General features: G+C 37.7%; 1 protein-coding gene across 1 annotated transcript in view; it reads left to right on the forward strand.

The window, feature by feature from the left end:
• Nucleotides 1-25,021, forward strand: part of LOC126236689 (stromal cell-derived factor 2) — a 47,136-nt gene extending 22,115 nt beyond the window's left edge. The window contains exons 3-5 of the mRNA XM_049946181.1: nt 13,958-14,085; nt 19,088-19,184; nt 21,471-25,021. Of these exons, the coding sequence (XP_049802138.1) occupies nt 13,958-14,085; nt 19,088-19,184; nt 21,471-21,651 (406 nt within the window). The 3' untranslated portion in view covers nt 21,652-25,021. The remainder of the gene's footprint in view (nt 1-13,957; nt 14,086-19,087; nt 19,185-21,470) is intronic.
• Nucleotides 25,022-26,054: the final 1,033 nt, after the last annotated feature.

A 26,054-nucleotide genomic window follows, 5' to 3' on the forward strand; every position in this document is an offset into this window, starting at 1 on the left:
GTGACGAATTATACTAATTACTCGTGTTGTTTCAATGGCCATCTCTTCATTTTCTGCTTACATGTGTTTCTATTATTGATTTACAAAGCACTTCTCCAATACCCGTATTGAAATACAGAGTAGGTCATAAGGCAGTTGTAAAAAATGTATTTGATGCAGTAATACTAAACAAATAAAAATATAAAGACATTCTGAAAAGTAATGCCTCAAAGTTTTTTTATGTGAAAACACTTAAAGCTGTTTCAGTAACGCATATGTTACTAACATTCTAAACCTTCATTCTCCAAGTCTGCATATTTATTTCTCAACAGAGCCATTCTGACGATAAATGCCAGTAAACACATTTCTCCCAACAAGAGACCATTTTGTTGATACCATAACTGTAGAATGTTTGACTTCATTGATGGGCCCCAAACTCACCTCTGCTTGCACCACTTAATCACTATCGAATTGAACTCCTCGGAGGTATTTTTTAAGCTCTGGAAACATATGAAGATTGGTTGGGGCCATTTTGGTACTATATGGAGGTGTTGGATTGTTGCAGATAATGTAGCCCTTGTACATAGTCTGGCATTATCATGATGGAGAGGGTGATCCATGTGGGGATGAGCTCTTCAAATTCGAAACTAGATTACAGCATGCTGGTTCTCATACAGTGACATATTTACGTTACAGACCAGGATGTTAAACACTACAATTCAGAGCCCTCTAGTGCCAATGGGTTACAAATATGTAGACAAGAAGAATAAAAAAGTGTAACATTAATAATGTTCGTTTTATTTAAAACACAATATTTCAGTGCCCTGACTCGACATCTTCAATATGTAATCCCTCAGTCTCAGGGAGCAGCTGATGTAGTGAAGTTACAGCATCAAAATGTGTGTTGGGAAGATGCAGAACACCTAATCTCGACAAGGTGACAATAAATTGCTGAGAAAGTCTAAGAGATTACATCACATAAAGTAAACCAAACATGTCTCAAATCTTTAACTTTTTCAACAACTTGCAATGCATATTGTCAGCTAAACTGCTCAAGATGTAATTGTTACACAAGTGACTAACATAGGAAAGAAATCAGGGCAGTATATGATTTTGCATTACAGATTAATCCATCAGTCGGAACTGTAATACGTTGACATGAAATATTTTATAACCATTTCTATAGCACAGTTCTTATGGTAATTTGTGAATAATGACTATTTTACTGACAGTGAATCAGTTCCTTGATTATTTCCAGTAGTCATCCCAAAAATGTGAAGCATCTGTTGGCTGATGAAAACAAATATTTTCTTTAGTTCAGACACACCTGATATAAGAAAAAAATATTGCATTTAGGCATGTTACAGTAACTAGGGAACTGAGGTGGAATAAGAAATGGTCATGGCAGTTGTTCTGCATATTGTGCAGGGTACCATGAAACCTGGGGATGCAAACTGACCTTGCGCAGATGATTGAAATTTATCAATAGTATTCCATTGATAAACCTAAAAAAAAGGACAAACAGCTATCGGAAATTATATTGTCCAACAGTTTTCTGAAAAATGCTTTACCAAGTCAAAAAATTTTGTTATCAAGTGGCTAAATCTTCTTGTCCTCCTAAAGACAGACGTGATGTTAAGTCCAGGCCAAGAGTCCAACAAAAGCTGTGAATTATTTGCCGGAAGTGGTAAGAAGGCATTTTGGATGTAGTATTGAAAATTACTCTCTTCCATTTTTATAGATTTTGTTATGTCTGTTCCAAAGTTTTTGCAGTTAAAGAGACCTTTTTTAAAATTTTTGGTCCTAATTTGCCTTGAGTTTCCTAAAGACAGGCATGAAGCTGTGGAAATGGTAATGCATTGGTATTTATTACTGGCATTGTTGTATTGTCGTATGTGTAAAGTCCATGGCAAATGGGACAGGAACTGAAATTGAGGGTAACAAAGCAAAAGCCAAAATTCTTAACTCAGTTTTTCAAATATTCCTTTACAAAGGAAAACCCAGGATAATTGCCTCAATTTAATCCTCACACTACTGAAAATATGAAGGAAATAAGTATGTGTCATGGGTGTTGAGAAACAACTGAAATCATTAAAATTGAACAAAGCTCCAGGGCTCGACAGAATCCCTGTCAGGTTCTGTACTGAAATTATGGCTGAGTTAGCCCCGCTTCTCAGTATAACCAATTGTAGATCCCTTGAACGAAAAACTGTGCCCAATTCTTGGAAAACAGCATCGGTCCCACTTCTCTACAAGAAGGGCAGTAGAAGTGAAACACAAAAGTACCATCCAGTATCCTTGATATCAATTTGTTGTGGAATCTTAGAACATACACTGTGTGATAAAAAGTATCCGGACACCTACAAAAGCATACATTTCTCATATTAGGTGCATTGTGCTGCCACATGCTGCCAGGTGCTCCACATCAGTGATCAGTGACCTCAATAGTCATTAGACATCGTGAGAGGGCAGAATGGGGCACTCCACGGAACTCACGAACTCTGTACATGGTCATGCGATTGGGTGTCACTTGTCATATGTCTGTACGCAAGATTTCCACACTCCTAAACATCCCTAGGTCCACTGTTTCCAATGTGATAGTGAAGTGGAAATGTGAAGGGACACGTACAGCACAAAAAGCGTACAGGCCGACCTTGTCTGCTTGAGAGTTAGGGAAAATCAATTGGACTGTAAACATAACTTTTTACGTCCTTAATAGGTCAGTAACATCCTTATGAATCTGCTCATTGTATTCATATCTTGGTATCCCTATGCGATTTTTGCCCTCCACATGCCCTCCAATACTAAATTGTGATCCCTTGATGTCTCAGAATATGTCCTACCAACCGATCCCTTCTTCTAGTCAAGTTGTGCCACAAATTTCTGTTCTCCCCAATTCAGTTCAGTACCTCCTTATTAGTTACATGATCCTCATTAGTTACATAATCTTCAGCATTCATCTGTAGCACCACATTTCAAAGGCTTCTGTTCTCTTCTTGTCTAAACTATTTACCGTCCATGTTTCACTTCCATACATAGCTACACTCCATACAAATACTTTCAGAAAAGCTTAAAAGTAAGTTTTGAAATAAAGTATAGTTTATATTAAGTAGCTAGCCTATAGGTAGTATTTTTACTTATAGTATACGACTGCAAAATAATTACAGATTTGCTCTCAATCACTTTATGTAACTCGGGCACTTTGTTCAAATTCTGAGGACACTTGAAACACTTTTTGATGTACTTTTCAGTTTTTTTCAGAATGTGACTATTCCTGAAAACAATAATTTAAACTGAAAAAGGTCCAAATAAGTCCTTTTTTCTTACCATATTTACTCGAATCTAAGCCACACTTTTTTACTGGTTTTTGTAATCCAAAAAAACCACCTGCGGCTTAGAATCAATTGCAAAGTAAGCGGAAGTTCTGAAAAATGATGGTAGGTGCCGCCACAACTAACTTCTGCCGTCGAATATATGTACCGCTATACAGGCATGCTTTGCAGGCACAAAGATAAATACTGGCACCAAAACCTCTGCGACAGTAAATAAATTAAAAGAAAAGGTAGAAGAATGTAAACATTATGTCATGTATTCTTTCGTGTTTGCTGCTATCTCATTTAAATCCTGCCTGCCTAATAAACTACGAAACTAGAGTGAGACAATAGCAAATGCGGAAGAATATACTTATCATGCCGTGTTTATACTCATATTATTCTTATGCTGAATAGTGATAGTCAGAAATGAAGCACAGCAACTGACTAGATTTTTAAATCTAAGATGACTAATTTCTGTGCAGAATGTAATGTACTGAAGAGGTGTCTGCAAAGATTTTCAAACGGAGAAAATTTTTCGCAATACTCTCATTCAGAACATCATCTATCGTACAGTGTCTATTATTTGGTTCTTGTTGATCATTATCAAAGAAAGCAGCAGTGTAAGTAACAACAAATAAGTCTCTTGCCATTGATTCGCTTATGAGACAATTCCTCTCTCTCTCTCTCTCTCTCCCTCTCCCTCTCCCTCTCCCTCTCCCTCTCCCTCTCCCTCTCCCTCTCCCTCTCCCTCTCCCCCCCCCCCTTCCCCTTTTTTTTTAAGCGGCAGAAGCACGCACAAAAGCAAGCCTTGCCGCGAGCGGCGACAGGTCATGGGCACTCTTTATCAGAATGCGACAAACAATGCATGACACAGTACAATAATGCATTTTCAGCTTAGAGTGACGTAAACACCTATAACAAAAAGAACGGCACTTATTAGTTCAAAGCAAAATAAGCAATAGATTCAAACCAGATGAAGCACCTTAAAAAGGAAGGGTACTCGTATAAATACGGACGGAGCACCTGACACATAGCAATGGCTACTTGGTAAAGCTTAACAGTTAAGATTATGACTCAAACCAAACTACTGTAGCTGTATCTTCATCCATTCAACCTAAATTGTGTCTCATGTTACAATGGACCAACTTTGTTTCGATTTGGAGGTGCGGTCTAAAATTTTCTCTCTCCTTGAATTTTGAGTCTCAAATTTCAGGTGCGGCTTAGATTCGGGAAACTTTTTTCCCTTGATTTAGAGTCTCATTTTTCAGGTGCGGATTAGATTAGAGTGCGGCTTAGATTCAAGTAAATACGGTAATCATCTTGCAACTGTTCAATTGCCTATTGTCTGTAACACTGTAAATAAGTCAAAGACAAGGTTGTGATGCTTCTCACTCAACCATGTAGACGTGGATGACTGTCAGATGGTCAGACCAGTGTTGCCAATTCCAATTAAATAAATAACCCATAGAATTGCATGAACTATTGAAATTACCAGCCGTTCACTCAAAATTTCATCTACTACCTATTTGCAGTAATAGCAATAACATTAATATTTACTTAGAATAACTGGAATTAGAGTCAAAAAAGTTTATCCGTAATGATTTTAGTTTGGGATGTGTCACACGCTAATTCCAATTCCACAGTTCTAAGAACACTGTTCTACAAAAAAAACCTTTTTTTCTATTTCTGATAAAAAGTATTGTGATCCTAGTTGTAATTTGAGTGCTGAATTGAAAACTGTTTCTGGTTTTTTTCTGTCAGGGATAGTTTATTAGTAATCGCAATTTTATTTCTCTTTTCAGTTTCTGATATAGTGCAGCAAACGTGAGGTGAAATTCGACAAACAAATGCACATCTTTATGGTGTTATAAGTTCATCACATTAATGGTGGGTGGGATCTAACATATAACACAGTAACCTTTGTGTATACACTTTGAAGCATGTATTTGACATGAGAAATTACAGAAAATTGACAAACAATGAGCCACTGCCTTGTAATGCACATCACTTTTTTCTCTTGTATTGTGAATCTTTCTTCTCCCGAATGATATTCCAGCAATAATCTGCTAACATAGAAGGTACCCACTTCCCTTCATAGTGCCTTTCTATGATAGAAATGTCTTTATGGAATCTTTCCGCATGTTCATCCGATACCTCTGTGAAGTAGTCCAGATGAGAGTCCATCATATGTACCTTTCAAAGACATATTGCACCCCAAATCCTGATATGCTTTGATCATATCCTTCACCATTGCTTTGTAGTTAGTAGCTCTTCTTCTTCCGAGGAAGTTTTCCGACATCATCTTGAAACAGTCCCATGCGGTTTTTTATCAGTTAAACATGCTTCAAAATTTGCATCTTTCTGCAGCTCTCTGATTTGTGGGTCCACAAATACACCTTCCTTTATTTTTTGCAGCTGAAAGACGGAGTAATTTGGTAGCGAGATATACAAACCCACAGCCTGTTGGATCCATGGCCTTCACGAATTGTTTCATCAGGCAAAGTTTGATGTGAAGCGGTGGAAGTAGTATATATTCAGGAGCTACCAGACTTTCACGTTGTACATTCTTTTCGCCAACTTTCCCTTTTTGCCTAGGCCATTTCTTTTTCGCGTAGTGAGAATTTTGGTCTCGACTATCCCACTCGCAAAGAAAACAGGCATACTTTGTGTAGCCTTGTTGCATTCCCAGTTCCATAGCAATTACCTTGAAATCTGCACATATTTTCCATTTGTGTTCATTGTATTTTAATGAATTTAGCTCCTTTGTACGAATTCGTAATTCTCTTTTGTCAAACTAGCGTAAGATACTGGAACAGAGGGTATTTTATTTCCGTTATGGAGCAAAACACCCTTCAGACTTGTTTTCGATGCATCTATGAAAAGTCTCCACTCCAGTGAAATATAAGTGAAGTTCAGCACTTTCATCAGGCCAGCAACGTCATTGCAAAATGTTAGTGCTTCGTCAGTTGAAAAATAAGAAATAAAGGCATGTTCTCTGTGCCTGAACACACTAATTTTAGTACTTTGGTGCAGTAGATTATACTCTTGTAATCTTGAACCAAGCAGCTGCGCCTTTTGTTTACTTAGTCCTAGATCACGTACTAAATCATTTAAATCTGCCTGTGTTAACAAATGTGGCGATGACTCACTTGTGCAGTGATATAAAGAATCATCATCTGTGATTTCTTCAGTACTACTTATTTCACTGTCACTCAGAATTTGACCTCGAGCTCTTGAAGGTACTGGAAGGTTGTCAGAATGCTGAATTGGCATTCTCGCTGAAGGCAGATCTGGGTAAACAATGTGCCTCTTCGACTTTTTGCTTGTAAAACCCTGAATTTTTGTTAGACAGAAATAACAATCAGTAACATGGTCCTTAGGGTCCCTCCACACCATGGGAACAGCAAACAATGCCACATTCTCTTTACTTTTCCACCACTGAATTAGTTTGCAGTAACATGTAGCACAACAGAAATGTAGTGCCCATTCTTTATCTTGGTCTCCTACCTCTACTCCAAAGTAATGTTTGTACGCTTTCTTTATGACTGAAGAAATTTTCTTCCTATTTCTGGCAAAGGTGAACTTCCCACAGATGTAGCAGAAGTTTTCCGGCTTATATCGACATCCACGATGCCATGGCATTTCTGCAAATTTAAAAATACCACTTTGGTAATACACCTGTATTAAATTAATAGTAGGGAACTAGAGGAACGCTGATGTGTAAAAACAAGCAGTCGTTTTACCTTCAACACCAGGCTCAATCAGTTTACACACAGGAACTAAAAAATTCAACCGTGCTCAGAAATATGACAGTCACTTGTCAGCCAAAACACCCACTTGTTAAGACTGACACAAATTGCGGCTAACACCACTGTTGTAAATTCGATGCAACTGCCCCTAGGAGGCGTGAAGCTTTACTGCCGAGGCAGCGACCGGCTGTCGCTGTTCGAGTTAATGAGATGTTCCAGGTGGTCTTAATGACATAGGTGTGGCAGCAGTAACCTAATGATGTCTGATTCTTCCCACCTGCTGTTGCACAAGAAATTATCACGTTCTATCACTACTGGATGCAGCAACATGACCGTATTTCTCTATAACGTCTCTGTTTTTGCCATGAATTGTGAATATACATACATATATATATATACGTATTACATAAAAAGTATCCCTGACAACGATATTTTGTTTACATATTTGAATTTCCCACGGTAAAATGGTCTAGAAGCACATACTTTAATATCAGAAATAGAACCCATGTCGAACAGTGGAATCGAGGATTCTCTAGGAATCGACTAATATCAGAATCAAACAATTCTAGCACCTTGGGCATCAATTCTTTGGTATTAAATCTTTTTTTATATTTAGTGTTCTCATTTTATCTTGCAGTCATAAGAAGGTAGATAAAGAAAAGAGGAGAAAAGAAAACTATAATCTGCCTCAAATGTTGCCACATCTGACAATAAAAATTCCTCCCTCCCCTCCCACTGAGTATAGTGTAACATTTAAGAATGCATTTATCATTAAGAAACACGTCCAGATGTTTAATACATTCTGTAATAATTTTGTTATTAATAGTCATTCTACAATAATATTCAGAGATCTGACAGAGCTGTGACATACGGACAATGCTTTTCATACCGGCTTATCACTACAGAGCTGTTCAACGCTGTGTGTGTGTGTGGGGGGGGGGGGGGGGAAGAGAGAGAGAGAGAGAGAGAGAGAGAGAGAGAGAGAGAGAGAGAGAGTAGAACTGGTAAAGGGCATAGTAAAAGATACACGGCTGTCAGCAACATGCCCCTTCCATTGGTTCAGCAAGTTGGAATTCAAGTAAAATAAACCAACCATGCTTCTCTCTTCTTTCCTTTAATTCCTTGTAATAAAAATAAGTGTAAACATTTACTAATTCTAATGTCTGGAGTATCACCCCATTTCCTTATTTTAATTGGTAAATCTCTCCCGATGAACCATGAGCCTAGCCATTGGTGGAGAGGCTTACGTGCCTCAGCGATACAGATAGCCATACAATAGGTGCCGCCACAACGGAGGGGCATCTGTTGAGAGGCCGGACAAACGTGTGATTCCTGAAGAGGGGCAGCAGCCTTTTCAGTAATTGCGAGGGCAACAGTCTGGATGATTGACTGATCTGGCCTTGTAACATTAACCAAAACGGCCTTGCCGTGCTGGTACTGTGAATGGCTGAAAGCAAGGGGAAAATACAGCCGTTATTTTTACCGAGGGCATGCAGCTTTACTGTATGGTTAAATGATGATGGCGTCCTCTTGGGTAAAATATTCCGGAGGTAAAATAGTCCCCCATTTGTATCTCCAGGTGGGGACAACTCAGGAGGCTGTTGTTATCGGGATAAAGGAAACTGGCGTTATACGGATCGGAGTGTGGGATGCACGATTCCTTAAGATAGGTTAGTCAGATATAGTGGGAATTTGTGAAGTTCAGTGGCAGTAGGAACAAGACTTCTGGTCAGGTGAATAAAGGGTTATAAATACAAAATCAGATAGGGGTAACACAGGAGTAGATTTAATAATGAATAAACAAAATATGAGCGGGGATAAGCTACTATGAACAGCATAGTGAACACATTATTGTAGCCAAGATAGACACGAAGCCCACACCTACCACAGTAGTACGGGTTTATATGCCAGCTAGTTCCGCAGATGATGAAGAGATTGAAGAAATATATGATGCTATAAAAGAAATTATTCAGATAGTCAAGGGAGACGAAAATTTAATAGTCATGGGGGACTGGAGTTTGATAGTAGGGAAAGGAAGACAAGGAAAAGTAGTTGATGAATATGGACTTGGGTAAGGACTGAAAGAGGAAGCTGCATGGTAGAGTTTTGCGCAGAGCATAACTTAATCATAGCTAACATTTGGTTTAAGGATCGTGAAAGAAAGTTGTATATATGGAATATGCCTGGAGGCACTGGAAAATTTCAGATAGATTATATAACCTGGATAAACTGAAGCAACCAGATGTAGAGAGTTTGAGAGAGAACATTAGGGACTAATTGACAAATACAGGGGAACGAAATACAGAAGAAGAAGAATGGGTAACTTTGAGAGATGAAATAGTCAAGGCAGCAGAAGATCAAGTAGGTAAAAAGACGAGGGTTGGTAGAAATCCTTGGGTAACAGAAGAGATATTGAGTTTAATTGATGGAAGGAGAAAATATAAAAATCCAGTAAATGAAATGGGCGAAAAGGAATACGAACGTCTCAAAAATGACATCGACAGGAAGTGCAAAATGGCTTAGCAAGGATGGCTAGAGGACAAATTTATGGATGTAGATCACTAGGGGTAAGATAGATACTTCCTAAAGGAAAATTAAAGAGACATTTGGAGAAAAGAGAACCACCTGTATGAATATAAAGAGCTCAGATGGAAAACCAGTCCTAAGCAAAGAAGGGCAAGCAGAAAGGTGGAAGGGTGATGTACTTGAGGGCAATATTATGGAAATGGAAGAGGATGTAGATGAAGATGAAATGGGAGATATGATACTATGTGAAGACTTTGACAGAGCACTGAAAGACTAAGTCAAAAAAAGGCAATGGGAATAGACAAAATTCCATTAGAACTACTATAGCCTTGAGAGAGCATCTGGTGAGCAAGATGTATGAGACAGAACACCCTCACATTTCAAGAAGAATATAATAATTCCAATTCCAAAGAAAACAGGTGTCAACAAGTATGAAAATTACCGAAATAACCATTTAATAAGTCATGGCTGCAAAATACTAACACGAATTCTTTACAGACAAATGAAAAAAACTGGTAGATGCTGACCTTGGGGAAGATCAGTTTGAAATCCATAGAAATGTTGGAACACACGAGGCAATACTGACCTTACAGCTTATCTTAGTTGATAGACAAAGGAAAGGAAAACCTGCATTTATAGCTTTTGACAATGTTGACTGGAATACTCTCTTTCAAAATTGGAGGTGGCAGGTGTAAAATACAGGGAGTGAAAGGCTATTCATGATTTGCACAGAAACCAGAAGGCAGTTACAAGAGTCGATGAAAGCATTGGGGAGGCAGTGATTGAGAAGGGAATAAGACAGGGTTGTAGCTTATCCCCGATGTTATTCAATCTGTATATTGAGCAAGCAGTAAAAAGGAAACAAAAGAAAAATTTGGAGTAGGAATTAAAATCTGTGAAGAAGAAATAAAAACTTTGAGGTTTATTAATGGCATTGTAATTCTGTTAGACACCAAAGGACCTGGAAGAGCAGTTGAATGGAATGGACAGTGTCTTGAAAGGAGGATATAAGATGAACATCAACAAAAGCAAAACGAGGGTAATGGAATGTAGTCGAATTAAAGGGAATTAGAACGGGATATTTTTTTCACATTTTCAGACTTTTCTCTCATTATACAATTTGCAATTTTCCAAGTAAAATGATATATAGATCACTTATAAACTCACATGAGATGTATTTTATTTTTTTAAATATAATCTACACCGGTTGAAAATGTTAAATTATTTACGTGCATTACTTGAAGATCTAATAAAATTGGTAATTTTTTATATAGAAGGCTGTGGATTGCTATTTTACAAAAGGTCATGCCCAGAAGAGGATGGGCCCCAGGTTGAGGGACAAGAAACTTTCTGATGGTAAGACCATAAGAGGCAGGTTGACAGACAAAATGACTGATGAACTACAGCAGTATTATGGGATGGCCATTAGAAATAATAATGAGCATTTGTTGAAAATGAAGCAGGCAGTGTGGGCTGCCTTCTTCCACACTGTCAACTGATGAAAAACCAGTATACCACCTTTGCCCTCCTGGACCTGATTCATGGTGCAATTACTGCAATGCCCAGTACTTAACTGAAACAGTTCATACAGCCATAAACATTCCATTCCAGCAGCGGTCATGGATATCGTAAAACCTGTTTACAGAGACGTGGCAAATCCTGAATTACTGAAGAAGTGTCTGCATGATCAGACTCAAAACCCCAATGAGTCGTTCAATAATCTGATATGGACTCACTTACCAAAAATTTTTTTTGTTGGGATTTGGGATGAAGACAATAAAGTGGGGGGGGGGGGGGGGTCAGTGATGCTTTTAGTGATGGGAAATCCTGGAGCAAACTGCATCAAAGAACTTGAATGGGTGGACAAGGTTCGCATTGATAAAGTACAGTATGCAGCACATTTGGCTACTAAGAAGTCTGAAAAGAAGAAAAAACTTGGAAAAAGATCAAGAGGATGATACACAGTATGGTGCAGGGCGCTTTTGAGTGGAAAAAAAAATTAAGCATATGTTCAGTGAGTTACAGTCTCTTTAGAATCCGTTCCTGAAAATTTACATTTTCTGTTGCATTTTTCCCTAAATCTCAGAAATCACTTCGAGTAGAGTATCCACATTTTCAGGAAGTAATAGCATACATATCCTGAGTCTACTGAACTAAAAGGAGGACATAATGTTATGTACTAATTAAAATTATTTAGGATAACATACAAAGAAGTATACAAAATTTGAATCGTGTAATTAAAAAGTTGTATTTCCGAAAGCAGTGGCTGAAATGCAATTATTGTAGTTCAGTAGACTCAGAACATACAGTTTAATGTCCTGTAAAAGTTTCCTGTCAATGGTTGCAGTGGTTCCTGAAATGCAGGGAGGCCAAGTCACTAAATTTAATATTGTCAGAATAGGGCGTTCCAACTTCCCTTAAATCAGGTAATGCTGAGGGAATTAGATTAGGAAATGAGACACTTAAAGTAGTAGATGAGTTTTGCTCTTTGGGGAGCAAAATAACCGATAATGGTCGAAGTAGAGAGGATATAAAACGTAGACTGGCTATGGCAAGGAAAACGTTTCTGAAGAAGAGAAATTTGTTAACATTGAGTATAGATTTAAGTGTCAGGAAGTCTTTTCTGAAAATATATTTGTATGGGGTGTAGCCATGTATGGAAGTGAAACATGGACGATAAATATTTCAGACAAGAGGAGAATAGAAACTTTCGAAATGTGGTGGTACCAAAGAATGCTGTAGATTAGATGGATAGATCACATAACTAATGAGGAGATACTGAATATAATTGGGGAGAAGAGGAATTTGTGGCACATCCTGACTAAAAGGAGGATTGGTTGATAGGACATGTTCTGGGTCACCAAGGGATCACCAATTTAGTATTGGAGGGAAGCATGGAGGTTAAAAATCATAGAGGGAGACCAAGAGATGAATACACTAAGCAGATTCAGAAGGATGTAAGTTGCAGTAGGTACTCGGAGATGAGATTTTCAAAGGATGTAGTTGCATGGAGAGCTTCATCAAACCAGTTTGTGGACTGAAAACCACAACAACAACAACAACAATAATTGGTAAATTTTACATTCTAGCAGTAAAAACTTTTGAAAGTAATTTTTTGTAAATGCCCAGAGTTTCTGCATTTAAAACTGCTTTTAGAAAATTCCTGGAGAAATGCCCCTTTATAATCATTCTACCCACTGGGCATTTTCCCAGTCGAGATCACTACACCTGATCCATTTAGGGGGACCGTACTGTCCTGAATCCTGTGGTGCAAGGCCTGGAAGTTGCAGCCTAGCTTGTTACAGGACCCTCAAGTCTCTGGAACATTATTGGGGTTTTAAATCCTATCATGCCTTTATAATTTTGTAATCATCTCAGAAGGCAGCCTGTCTCCTGGTAAGATGTTACCAGAGAGAACACACGAATATTTTAGAAATAATTCCTTAGTAGTTACATTTTTCGCACTAACTTCACAGTATCTGAGAGAAAATGTGGTGGATTTTGGATAATGGCACTTCAACACAATCTAAGGCTATGTTGAAGAACGGTGTCTAGAGACATTATTCTTTTTTTTTTTTTTTTTAACATCAACACTTATCGGTGAAGTTATCAATCGGGAAAGGTAAAACAATCCATTATCTTTGTGGAAACCAGGATCTATCCTGTTTTATGAAATGACGTACGTAAAAGATAAATTGATTATTCCATTTTATGTCACATTTGCCCTGGAGCTAATCAACTACTCTTTGATTGTTTTAGTGTTTTTCTGTCCCCAAATGCAGTGTGTTAAGTGTGACTGTCATACAGTAACCATACAAAATATTTGTTCCTTTGATAAAGGTTTTGGCAGGTTAGAACTGTTGGCCAGACCAGGACTCGGCATAAAATCAAACAGCAGCTGTTGCTGTTCCACCTACTACTGTAGGCCTAAACAGTGAAATGTCTGCTGGGCTGTGGGAGTTACAGTGGTGGTGTGGTTTGAAGGAAACACGTGGCACTGTCGATGCACATGTTACAAATGAAAAATGAAACATTAAGTACTTTGTTTTATGTCTCATATAGTCCTTTCTCCAATGGAGGAACACAGGAGAATAAGGAACATAGTCACTGCCAGGTTATTGCACCTCAGTTCTAAACTGTGCCATTGTTGCAAGTTTTATAGTTTGATACTGTCTCTTATGACGGTCTTATTATGGTCACAAAACATGGTATTAACCAGCAAAATTTGTTAAACTATTACTGCAAAAAAGGAAGAAAAAAAACATGCTGTATTATTCTTTCAGGCATGCACTCCCTTGGACTGCTGGGTGTGCTGCTGCTGCTGCTGCTGCTGCTGCTGCTGCTATCATAACTATACAAAAGTTTTAAGTATACTGTCTTACCTTTCAGTGAACCGGTGAAGTGTGGTGATATAATAAGATTAACACATTTGGCAACTCTGAAAAATCTGCATTCACATCATTTCGCCTCGCCTCTGTCAGGTGACCAGGAAATCTCAGCATATGGAGATGATAATGGTAAGCTATCAGCACACCTAATCAATCAGTTGTGTGGTTTTTCATTGGATTAGTTGTAAATCTTTTATTCAGATAAAAACTAAGAATTTACAACTGAAAGACTGCCTGCAGATAATGATGTTTAGTTACATGAGAAATAATGTTATAACCAAGAAAATTTAAGGAAAATTTTTCTTGCTGCAGCAACCAGAATCTAATTCCAAATACAAGCACATAAATTTAGACAAAATTCCCCATGTCATTGAGTATAACATCATTACCAAATCACTGACAGTGTTCACATACTTTCTTTTACCATTTCAGTTGTAGTGTGGCAACTGACAGACCACAGTTTGTCGAAAACATTTTTGAGAGATGTTGCTTATAGGCAAATTATATTACGTACACTATAACTGTGTGACACATCCTCTAATATTATTTTTCTAGTTGAAAATGATATAAGAAATGGATATTTGTAGCAGAGTTGTACAGTGCGTTGTAGATTTATTTGGTCAAGATGAGTCCACAGACTCCAGCAGAAGACTATGCAACTAAGTTGACTTTCTTAATGTGTGGAACTACTTTCAGAATTCAAAGATGATATCCCAACAGAGAATCATATGTTCCTCCCAGTACACACTCAGATTCAAGTTAAGTTGATGCAGTAAAATGAGATAAAAACTGGAGCTGTGCATTTTATCAGATTTACCCTGTCGGTACACCCATGACAGGCTGGCCAATGTATAAATCATTGTTTCCCTTTCAATATTGAAAACTACTGGTTCGTAATAAAATGTTTTCAACTAGAGCAAAGCAAATATGAAAAATGCTGGAAAAATTATGGACACTATGAAAATTACTCCTTCAAAGTGTACTCCTGTGTCAGCCATGTGACATTTTTGTAGCAGGGGGGGGGGGGGGGGGAGAGGAGAGGGAAGGAAGAAAAGAAAAAGAAACAGAGTACATCTGAATTACTTATTGCTAAACATGAAGATGCAATCAAAATCCACTCAACTGTTCATTGAATTCTGATGCACCAGCATTTCATAACATGTAACTAACAAGGGGAAGTCTTCAGCTGTGGGATCAACTTTCTGAAACTGTTTATCTGGTGTTGTAGGTAAAGGCCCCAGTCTTTCGTCCTGGTGAGCCATTATTTTCATGTATTTGCCAGAGGTGGGAGTGGGGGAAGGGGACAACCCCCGGTATTTCGTGTTACACTCAGTAGTTTCAAAAAGTACTGTTTTACAGATTTATTGTGTACCGTAATGGATATGGTTAATGGCCTCCCATACCGAAGGCTGTGGGTTGGAATCTCATTGGGTAATTTAAAATTTTTTATGTTTTAGTTTTTATCAGAAAGGCTTTGAGCATCATTTTTGTTCAGTTAATTGGTTTAAATGTAATTTTTTATTTCTATTCCTTTGCAACATCATTTTAATCAAGGTATGCGCGTTTTTCTGTTCTAATTTTTTTTCTTTCTGTTGTTATTTTTCCATTTGGAATATTTGTGAATTTGAATTTAATTATATTTATTTATTTATTTGTTGTAATACTTAAACATTTGAGTATGCTACGTCCTGGTATATTAAAACTGTGTGTCGGACTGCTGACTCGAACTCGGGACCTTTGCTTTTCGTGGGAAAGTGCTCTACAAACAGAGCTACCCAAGCAGGGGTGAATGGCTGCAGTGTGTGATAATGTAGGATCTTAGCGTACATAACCATACAGACAGTTTCAGGAAGTCGATCCCACTGCTGGGGACCTTTTCTTGCAAGATTCGCCTAGTACAGATCCAAGTTAGGGTATGAGAAGACAGTATTTTGTAATTTAATGAAGTGTGCTTCCCTTTGAATTTAATGAACAAAGAATGTGAATGTGGAAATGTAGTATTTATATTTTGTCCATGGTGCGAGAACAGTTTATGCTTTAACCATTTATATGATGATGATTACCCCCCACCACCTTCCCTCCCGCAAAAAAGTATATCTTGCAACAGAAAATAAATGTTTGTGATGATGGCACAACCAATGTAAATACTGGTGTATTATTTTGCATTTTGTTGTATAATTGATGGATTGGTATTTTTAAATGATTAAGCATTACAATACATAAAGAAATATAATTAAACCAGATGGACAAAATTATATGACAAAGGATTTGAAATTAAAGAAAAATTATGTTTGAACCAGTTAGTTGAATAAAAAGACAGATGGAAGTCAATTCGACAAAAATTTAAAAACAAAAATCTAAAAACCATTTGACAGGACTTGAATCCATCACCTTTAGCTTATCAGTCTTGTATGCCATCCACTATGCTACGCTGGCACTCGGGATAAACATCTAAATTATAATGCTCCAGATTATCAAGCAGAAAAAAATTTATTTGTTGATTGTTCATAAATGAGGGCCCACAGCATGAGTGGCTTCAGGGTGGGTTAACATACAATCCTAATGTACACCATCATAGAGATAGTTTTGAAAAGTTGACCCAACCACTGGGGACCTCTCCTTGTAAAGTGGCAACAAATTACTGACTCATTGTACTCAAGAGTGACAACCTCTTGATTACAATTCAGAACTGAGAATGGACTACCACTCACCTCTGCATGACCAGTGGTGACACAAACAACACAAAAAGAAACATTCATACATAATTTTTCCTACAAACATTTTTCTTCAAACATAAGACATATCAACATGTCCACGTTTCGAGTCACAAACTGGCTAACATGAACTGTTTGCTGATATGCGGGATGAACACAGTGCTTTTGATTTTTAACCTGGATTATTAGTTAACTTGTTGTTGTTGTTGTTTCAGTCAGTGCTGTAATGCTGAGCACTTGTAGTTCTCACGTTTTTCAAGTCACTCAATGTTCTTCATGTCATGTTTGAAAAGCATGAATGTGGTGTGATGTTGCCGTTGTAAAATATATTTTTCCACTGTGAAAATGGTATTCTGAATGAAATTGGATGTGAATAAATTGATTTACATCATGCATTTCAACAAATACTTGATGCTTTTCACAGTGGCCCGAAGAAATTACTTTAACAAGAGCTGGGTTTTAATTGTTGATGGCAGTCACCAACAATTACGATCTTAATGATCAGCTGCAACCAGTAGTTAACAAGGAGTGCATATTAGACAGTATGTAATCCCATCCTTTCCTAATTATTTCCATCCTGGCTGTGCAATGATGTTAAAATTTCATGGACATAATTAGAGATAAAATAAGAATACCAGTATTAGTAAATATAACTATAACATCTAAAAATAACTAAAATCTATCAAATATAACACACAATAGTTCACTCATGTTGAACAGTTGTAGTAGTGCTTGATTTTTTTACCTTGTATGGAAGACTGAAAGATCTGCAAAACAACCAAAATATTTTCTAGTACAAGAAAACATGCCATGTCTAATATGTAGCAGTACAACAATAAAGTTTGTACAAATTTGGTGCAGGAATTCTAAATTATATGTTTACACATTAATTTAGTGGAATAGAATATTCACAAACAACTGAAGCAGCTCAGTAGAATTGATAACAAACACCTTCTCTGCCATACTAGTAAAGTGCGGACACAATAATGTGACAGTTGGTCACGAGTGTTAACAAATGAGGACTGGCCTGGGGGATATATGTGTGTGGGGTGAGGGGGGGGGGCAGAGCAGAACAAGAAGCCCTGCTTCCATCTTGCAGGCCTGGTAGCCTACGTTCAAGTTCTTGCTCCTGTGAAGACAAAACTAGAAAGATGCTCTTGGTAGAGAACTCTTTTCAAAATAAGAAAAGAAAACAATAAGCAGTGCACAACTCAAAGCAGAGTACACAAAGCATTAGGTAACAGCTACAGCGAAATTGTTTGGTTCAAAATGGCTCTGAGCACTATGCAACTTAACTTCTGAGGTCATCAGTTGCCTAGGACTTAGAACTAATGAAACCTAACTAACCTAAGGACATCACACACATCCATGCCCGAGGCAGGATTCGAACCTGTGACCGTAGCGGTCGCTCGGCTCCAGACTGTGGCACCTAGAACTGCACGGCCAATCCGGCCGGCGAAATTGTTTGCTGAGGTTAGCGATGTTGTAAATGTGGTAGTTGAGGCCCAAGCTCAATTGTTATCTTGTGCAACCATAGTTTAAAACACCTTTGCCTAAAGCTGCCACATTAAAGTGATTGTATTATAAAGGACATTCAATGTTCTTCATTTGGCAATAAATTATTAATCACAAAATGATAGAAAAATTGTCCCAATTGAATTTTCTCCAGCTTTGACCTAGTGTAGTTCGAAAGCAGTGAATGGTAAGCCATGAAATTTTAACAGTACATAGAGCATGAAAAGTTGTACATTAATCCATATATCCCCCATACATTACAACCAGTTTTAAATTTAAGTTATCTTAAATGTGGCCAAAACTGGCATAACGCTTGCATGTAATTTTGTTTTCCTTTGAAGCTTTCTTAAAGTCTTGAACTTTTCTGTCTTGAGCTCAAATTCTGTGCTGTTCAGTTTCATTCTGTAGGGAACATTGTGCAACATTTAATTCAAGGAGGAGATATTTCTAAAATGTGACTACTTTATGAGGAGTAACCCTATATTAAATTAGCTTTTGCAGTTAAACTGAAGTAGACTGATAAATCCACAGCACATGTGAAACTTACCACAGAAACAAGAAGAAAGAAGAACTATCTAGTGACAAGAGCAAGTATCGGGACTCTTATGTGGTATATGAAGTGTAGATCTGAATTTCCCCTTTCCAAATATAGCTATGGATGGATGTGAATACATCAGGTTCCAGAAACAGTGATTGGTTGCTGTAAATCTTTTCTCAGTAATATGCAGTGCATTTTACAACATTAACTTTCACTTTGTGCATTCAATTTCCTGCAGAATAAGAGTTACAGGATTTTACTTAGTGATTGACTGACAGATACTGGATGATAAGTAAAAGGGAAAAAAATGGTTTTGATAAAGTGTCATCATGTAAGACCTCTACCAGTGTCTTTCTCTTTTCAGGTGTTGGAGATTCAGGTGACCACTGGATGGTGTTGTGCGAGGGTGAATTTTGGGAACGTGATGAAGCTATAATGTTGAAACATGTTGATACGGAAGTGTAAGTAGTGAATTTTGACTACATTAAACTGATATTTGTGATCTGTGAGTTATGGTTTGCAGGTTGGAGTGTCACATTAACCATGTGCTAAAGTGCTACTGTGGCCTAACGTACTTCCATGTTGTTGAATCTTCAGCTTTTTATGTAGGATTAAAGTTTTTTTTCCAACACATGGTTTTGGTTCCTCAGTTTCCGTCACCAATTTTCAATACACACATACCAGCAGTATGTGTGCCAGTATTCTGTTCCCAGTTCCTATCATGACTGTATCTTCACTTGATGTACAACAGAATCGTAACATTAGTTTACCATATGTCTGGGAAAGGAAACCCATGATGGTGTGTTGGTTCTGCATTCAGTTTTCTATGACAAAGCTACAAGATGTGTTCAAAAAGTAAGGTGACTTTGTATTTTTATGAAAAAACATTTATTTATTCATCAATATTCATGTTGTCCCCTTCAAAGTAATCCCCCTCAAATGCAATACACTTGTTCCAATGCCTCTTCCAGTCCTTGAAGCTCTTCTCGTAAGCTCTTTTTGGTACAACCTTGAGTACTTCCAGTGATGCAGCCACAGGGTAGTCCACCTGTTCCTTGGCCACAGTTTGTCGGTGGCCATTGATGCAGACAGACAGCTTGTTGGTTGTCATGCCAGCACAGTGGTTGCAGCTTAACTTGTAGACCACATAACTGGTTTCACAGGTCTATTACGCTGCTAAACATGATATCCTTCATTTCAATGACTGCTTCAAGCTTGTGCCATATGGATCCTTCCCACCAAGGATGACTGTTCAATCCCGCATCCGACCATCCTGATTTAGGTTTTCTGTGATTCCCCTAAAGCACTACAGGCAAATGCCAGGATGGTTCCTTTGAAAGGGCACTGCCAAATTCCTTCCCCGTCCTTCCCTAGTCCGATGAGACCAATGACCTCGCTGTCTGGTCTCCTCCCCCAAACAATCCAATCCAGTCCTTCCCACCAACACCAGCTTTTCTGAGTTGCGCAGTTGGGAACTTCCCTGCAATATATCCTACGTTCCTGTAATCCTCGGGGCCTCAAGCTTCCTTAGTCGCTGTACACACCCATCCAGCCCTTTCCCTGCTCCTATTCCTGGACTACACAGCCATCTTTACACCACCCCACCTCGTCTTTTGTTATTTTTATTTATTTATTTATATCTCTTTCTCTCCTTTTCCGCTACTTCTTCCTCTCCCTCCCCACTCTCCCCTGCACGTCGCCCAACCTACAGCACTTCATTGTCCGCCATCCCCACTGTACTATTCCTCCCCCTCCCTGCCCCAGCCTCCTTTCACCCACCAAGTTGTCACTCCCATCATGCAGTGTTGCTACTGCTCACAGTGGGGTTTCAGTTGCCTGAGACTGCAGTCGTGTGTGTGAATTGCATTTTCGTGAGTGTGTGTGTGCTTCTGTTTGTGTATTATTGACAAAGGCCTTTGGCCGAAACCTTTAAATTTTAAAATCTTTTTGTTGTGCCTACCTGTGACACAGCATTTCCGCTATATGGTGAGTAGCAACTTTCCTTCTCACAATATAGATACTATTGACGTATTTGATGAGGGTTTTTAGAAGTCCAGTATCAATTTTCTGCAAATTATGTATCCCTATTAATGCAACCTGTGCATATCAGGCCAACCTATTGTACACAGAGGCAACAGTCAACTTCAGTGCTGACATGGAGCAATAGTATTTGAATTGCTCAATTAGTGCACTTCTGTTATTTTGCAAAGTTTCAGTTTGAGTTTGTGCACAGCTCTGTGAGCAGATGCTACTAACAGCAACCTGAAGTGCTAAATGGCATAATTCTGTTCTCGGATGGTTTTCCTAGACCACTCCTAACTTTCCTACTTTTCGCTGAAACTGATACTCCATCTGCTACAGTCCAAGGAATGGGCTGCAATATAAATGGCAATTGAATCATATCATCTGGCATTAGTTCCCACAGCAATGCAGTATACAGCACTTGCATTGTATATGAAATACACTGATTAATTGTGTATGGTTGTGTAACATGTTTGGCTCATCTGTTTACAGATGGAGAAAGTTAATCATTAGTAAAGGTGTTTCACTTAATCCATTTTGTATAAACTATGGAGAAAGTCAGGGACAGAAACTATTAAAAATTATAGTTCTAACCTACTATTTTGTGTATGGGGAACCAGACAAACTTATTTCATTTTTATTCGGTTGTAAATATAACTTTTAAGATTTTAGGCTCAAGTAAATATTTATAAAATATAAATGTAATAGATTTTTAAAATTTTCAGCTATTTATCTGCAACTGGTCGGACATATGGACGCCCAATTAATGGCCAAGCAGAGATTGTTGGGGTTCCGACACCTGCTGTAGGGCATGTACACTGGAAAGCTATGGAAGGATTATTTATTCACCCATCTGATTTCAATCCAAAATCTCAGCATACACACACTCATCATACAGAACTGTGAAAGTTGATGCACTGTTACTGCCAAACAGTTCATCAGCATAATCATGCATTCATTTTGTAGTAACAAATTCTTTTATTTAATTATTTTATTGGATTCTGTTCGTGAGAATGCAGTAAATGTACCTGAGGAAAAATCATTTTCTCACATATATTGTAATTATGTGTAAGTTATATTTTTATGCTTGCCTGTCAGTGAGTTTGTTTTGTGTTTTTGAAATCAAAGCCTATATTAATTTTATATCAAAAGATAAAACATATCTCTAGGTTGCTCTTCTGAGCATGTAAGTTTGTGATATATTTTAAAACCTCTTGAATTATATTGTTACAATAGAATACATGAAGACTTCAAATTTTGTACTGCAGCAAGGTATCTTAAACTTTAGTTTCATTCACTTTACAAGAAAGAAAAAGCAAGCACAAAACAAATTGATGTACTAAGGTTGAAAACAGTACCCCCCTCATGCGTTATGGAAACACATATTCTGTCATCTTATCACAAGATGTGTATGTAACATGGAAACATTTTAAGGAAAGGGTGCCTGTAAATAAATAGATGAAACTTATTAAATGTATTACATGTGTCAGAGTGAGTTTGAAAGAGAAACTATTTCATCCTGTGAGGTAATGCAAGTATATACTGCTGTGACTGTTATACTCTGCCATTGTAACACATTGAGAAAATCATGAACATTTGAGACAGCAGATTGATTAAATGTCCAGATGAATACAGTGACAAAATATTCATCAAATAGTCATCTGATTCTGCTATGTTCTGGGATAGATACAGTTGGTGTATGACAATGCTACTGATACTGGTGCCATGAGCGCTTGTATTTCCCAGTTTTATTTTTCTTTGTTATTTATATTTTTCCACAGATTGCTTTATATATCCTGTCATAACAATAATTTTGGTGGATATTGATACAAATTGCAGCTCTCGCTTATGTGTGAAATGCAAGTAAAAACCCTAGCAAAAGCAGGGAAGGAAACTACTGGAAGAAAGACAGTAAGGCAGCATATTAAGAGTAGGTGGAGAGGTTGTTTGGGGTGACATATTGAGAAGACGGGTGCAATCAAGATAGAAAGCAGAAAGGACAGTGCTTGTGATATACGATTTCCAAGTGTGAGTTGTGTGATGTAACTGTGACATGGTCATGGGCTCAATATCTTATCTTGTGAGACTGTATTGTATGAAATAACTGAACATAAATACAAAATATGTATCACTGTTTCAAAGCCTGCAGTATATGATATGAACCTTTGCATTCCATTCACAACTATGGAAAAATGAATGGGGAAGTTTTGTGATCAAAGTTTACATGTACATTGCTGTTTTTGAGGCATGTAGTTGTATCTGTTATGATCTCATGTTAATGAAATTATCAACTGCCATGGAAATGGCAGTACTTTCTAATAACAAGGTATTTAAGTCATTTATGTGTGTGATTTTCATTGTGTGCAGTGAATGTAAAGCAGTTTGTAGCTGCAGTGATAATGTTCCATATCAACATTTTTTGTATTATGTATTCCTTTTCATGTTCCTCAGTGTGAATTAATGTTGTTGTGCCAGTAATTTCAGCAAATTATATGTTGAACAATATGGTAAAAAGTTTGTAGATTAGTGGACACAATTAGTCATCACCAGCTCTTCATGAAGGGCAGTCTAAAATCACTTACATGCATGAAAAAGTCAATAGGAAGAAATATTCAGACCAGACAAAACGGCATAACAGTACACTTTGCTAATTATGAAGGTATACAGCTTCTTCCCTGTGTAACTATGAACTAAAATTACAGTGCCTCATGAAGGCATACCATCTCTCTCCAGAGAATAATTTCAGTTGCGCTCTTTGTCCTCACCCTGTGCTTAACAATTCATAATGACTTGAATATGCTAATGGTTGTTGCCCGAATGTAGAAAGAGTAGCATTTGAAATCTGCCCAATTCAACTGACAGATGCAAGTTTGGACTGTGATAAGTTCAACTTCACTAGGTGTTGAGTTACGTAACGTATTTTTATAAAATTATGATTTCAGTCACTTGACAAACATGTCCCAGTATCCCTTTTTTTCATCTCCTTAGTTATTGTCAGTGGTTCACCATTTTAAGGTTCCCAACAAATATTCTTATCAGGTGAATTTTCCAGAATGCATCTTTCATCCTACAAGAGAGTGTGTGGTATGGAACTTCCTGACATATTAAATCTGACTGTTGGACGGGGCTCAAACTGAGAACATTGCCTTTCATGGACAATGCTCTTATCGACCGAGTTATCTGTGCGTGACACACAGTATCTTTTCCTCCAGGAGAGCTGGGGTTTTGCAGGGTGTGCAGGAGAAGGTCTTTGAAGTTCGGAAAGGGTGACAAACTGTGTGTTGTACCTGGAATGCTTATTCAGTAAGAGCATTTCCCACGAAAGACAAAGTTCTGGGTTGGAGTCCCAGTCGTAGCGAACAGTTTTAATCTGACAGGAGGTTTCACAATTAATTTCACTGAGCAGCTATTCAGAATATTGTAGTCAGATATTTTGGTGCCATAGAAGACTGTTAAATGTAAATTAGTCATAACTGAAGAGCGATATTGCTCAATGAAGGAATGACAGATTTCAGGTCCTCCAGTTGCAAAAGAAAATGTTCTATTGAGTAATTTTTTGTTTAGGAGACACAGCACTGTAACAAAATCAAAATTTATGACTCGCTCAGATATAATATTTGTAATTAAAACCTTTTAAGGGCTTGGAGAAATAGTTATACTACATAAAAAAGTCAATAAAAATTTTATGAAGAAACTTTTTACTCACCATCATATGGGTCATGCATATGTCATGCAGTGTATGTTGCAGTATTGCAGCACATTATCTGCATGCTGTCTGTGCAGCTCACTGATAGTGTGTTTTGAAACACTTGATATATCCAAGAGATCTTGCTTATTTCCATACTGATTGCATGTTAGAAAACTCAGTTTGGAAGATTAGGTAAAGGATCTATAGATATTATGTAGTTACGAACGTCCATAAATTTTTGGTACAAGGACCCAAGCTACAACTTGTCATTAAGCCAGTATACTTCATGACCGAGAAGAAGATGAAAAGTAATAATGACTGCAGGAATCAAATTTTTATTTACTAGAGCAGGGCCAAAGGCTGCTGTAAAATTGTAGACATCTTAATTTTGGATTCCTGTGGTTGCTAACTTTCCCAGGACATAATCACTCAAATTCTAGTTGTTATCCAATAAATTACATTATTTTACATCAAACTCATAACACAGTAGTATATGTGTTTGATTCTCAAAAATACAAATTGTTGGAACTTGTGTGTGGTGACAATTCTAAATGGTTTCCTGTCCTTGCTCATTTTCTCATACAAATTATTTCTATAAACACATTGTTTTGATGATCTCTGCCTTGAATATATCTACTAATGTGTAGTGTTCTATGTTTTAAGAAAGAAAGCTGAAATGCAGACACACTCCTTAATAACACAGGGCACGGCTTTGGCAAACTACGCAACTCACAGTCATCCATTTACTACAGATATGACGTCCTTATGAAACTGCTGGGAATAAACTACTACAGTGTGTTTCAGTTTTACTCAAATAAAGGACACAATAACAAAAACAACAGCATTATATCCATATTGCATTATATCACCAAGAGAAAATGTAATACCTTGAGGCATAAAATGCCAGATGAAAATTCTGTCTACTAGTTCACAAGTAAAGCAAAAGAAGGGCAAATTTTTGGAAGAATTCACAAGACCTTCCTCTACATAAACAGTTTCAGCTGGCTGTAAAGTACACTGTAACCAACTCCATTTATGATGGATGATGAAATTAAAATGGCCATCTGAAAGGATAATTATTCAAAGTTGTGGAGGAGTAGAGATAACCCCTCACTGCATAGTTGAGGTGTTGAAAAAGGAGTTGAGGAAGTGGAGGGAAGGGTGTCTGGGGGCTGGGAGGGAGAGGCACAAAAGAAGTGTTAGCCTTGCGACAGGAAGATTCTCCTGGCCTCAAACTCTGGTAGCTCCAGTCCCACACCCACCTTCAATCCTTTTCCCTGTTTTATTCATTCTAGATTTTTGTCATTTCCCTCTTTCTCTATTTTGTTGTTCGGTATACCTCTCCCATTCCATTCCTGCACTGTGTGCCACATCCAACTCCCTGTGCCTACACCAGGGGAGTTCACCAGTGCCAAATTCCTATACTTATTCCTTTGTTCTCTCTTCCTTCTGTCAGGCAGCCTTCCCCTTCAACCCTTCCTTTCCCTCTCCACTTATGATTTATTACCTTAACATTTTTTTTTTGTTTTTTTGTTTAGAGATGAAGTGACTGTGCTCTCCTTGTTCAACCCTCCTGTGATTTTCTTACAGTGCCATATTCCTTTACCTGTCATTCCAGGTT

This window comes from Schistocerca nitens, chromosome 2 (genome assembly GCF_023898315.1).
Source record: "Schistocerca nitens isolate TAMUIC-IGC-003100 chromosome 2, iqSchNite1.1, whole genome shotgun sequence".
NCBI lineage: Eukaryota > Metazoa > Arthropoda > Insecta > Orthoptera > Acrididae > Schistocerca > Schistocerca nitens.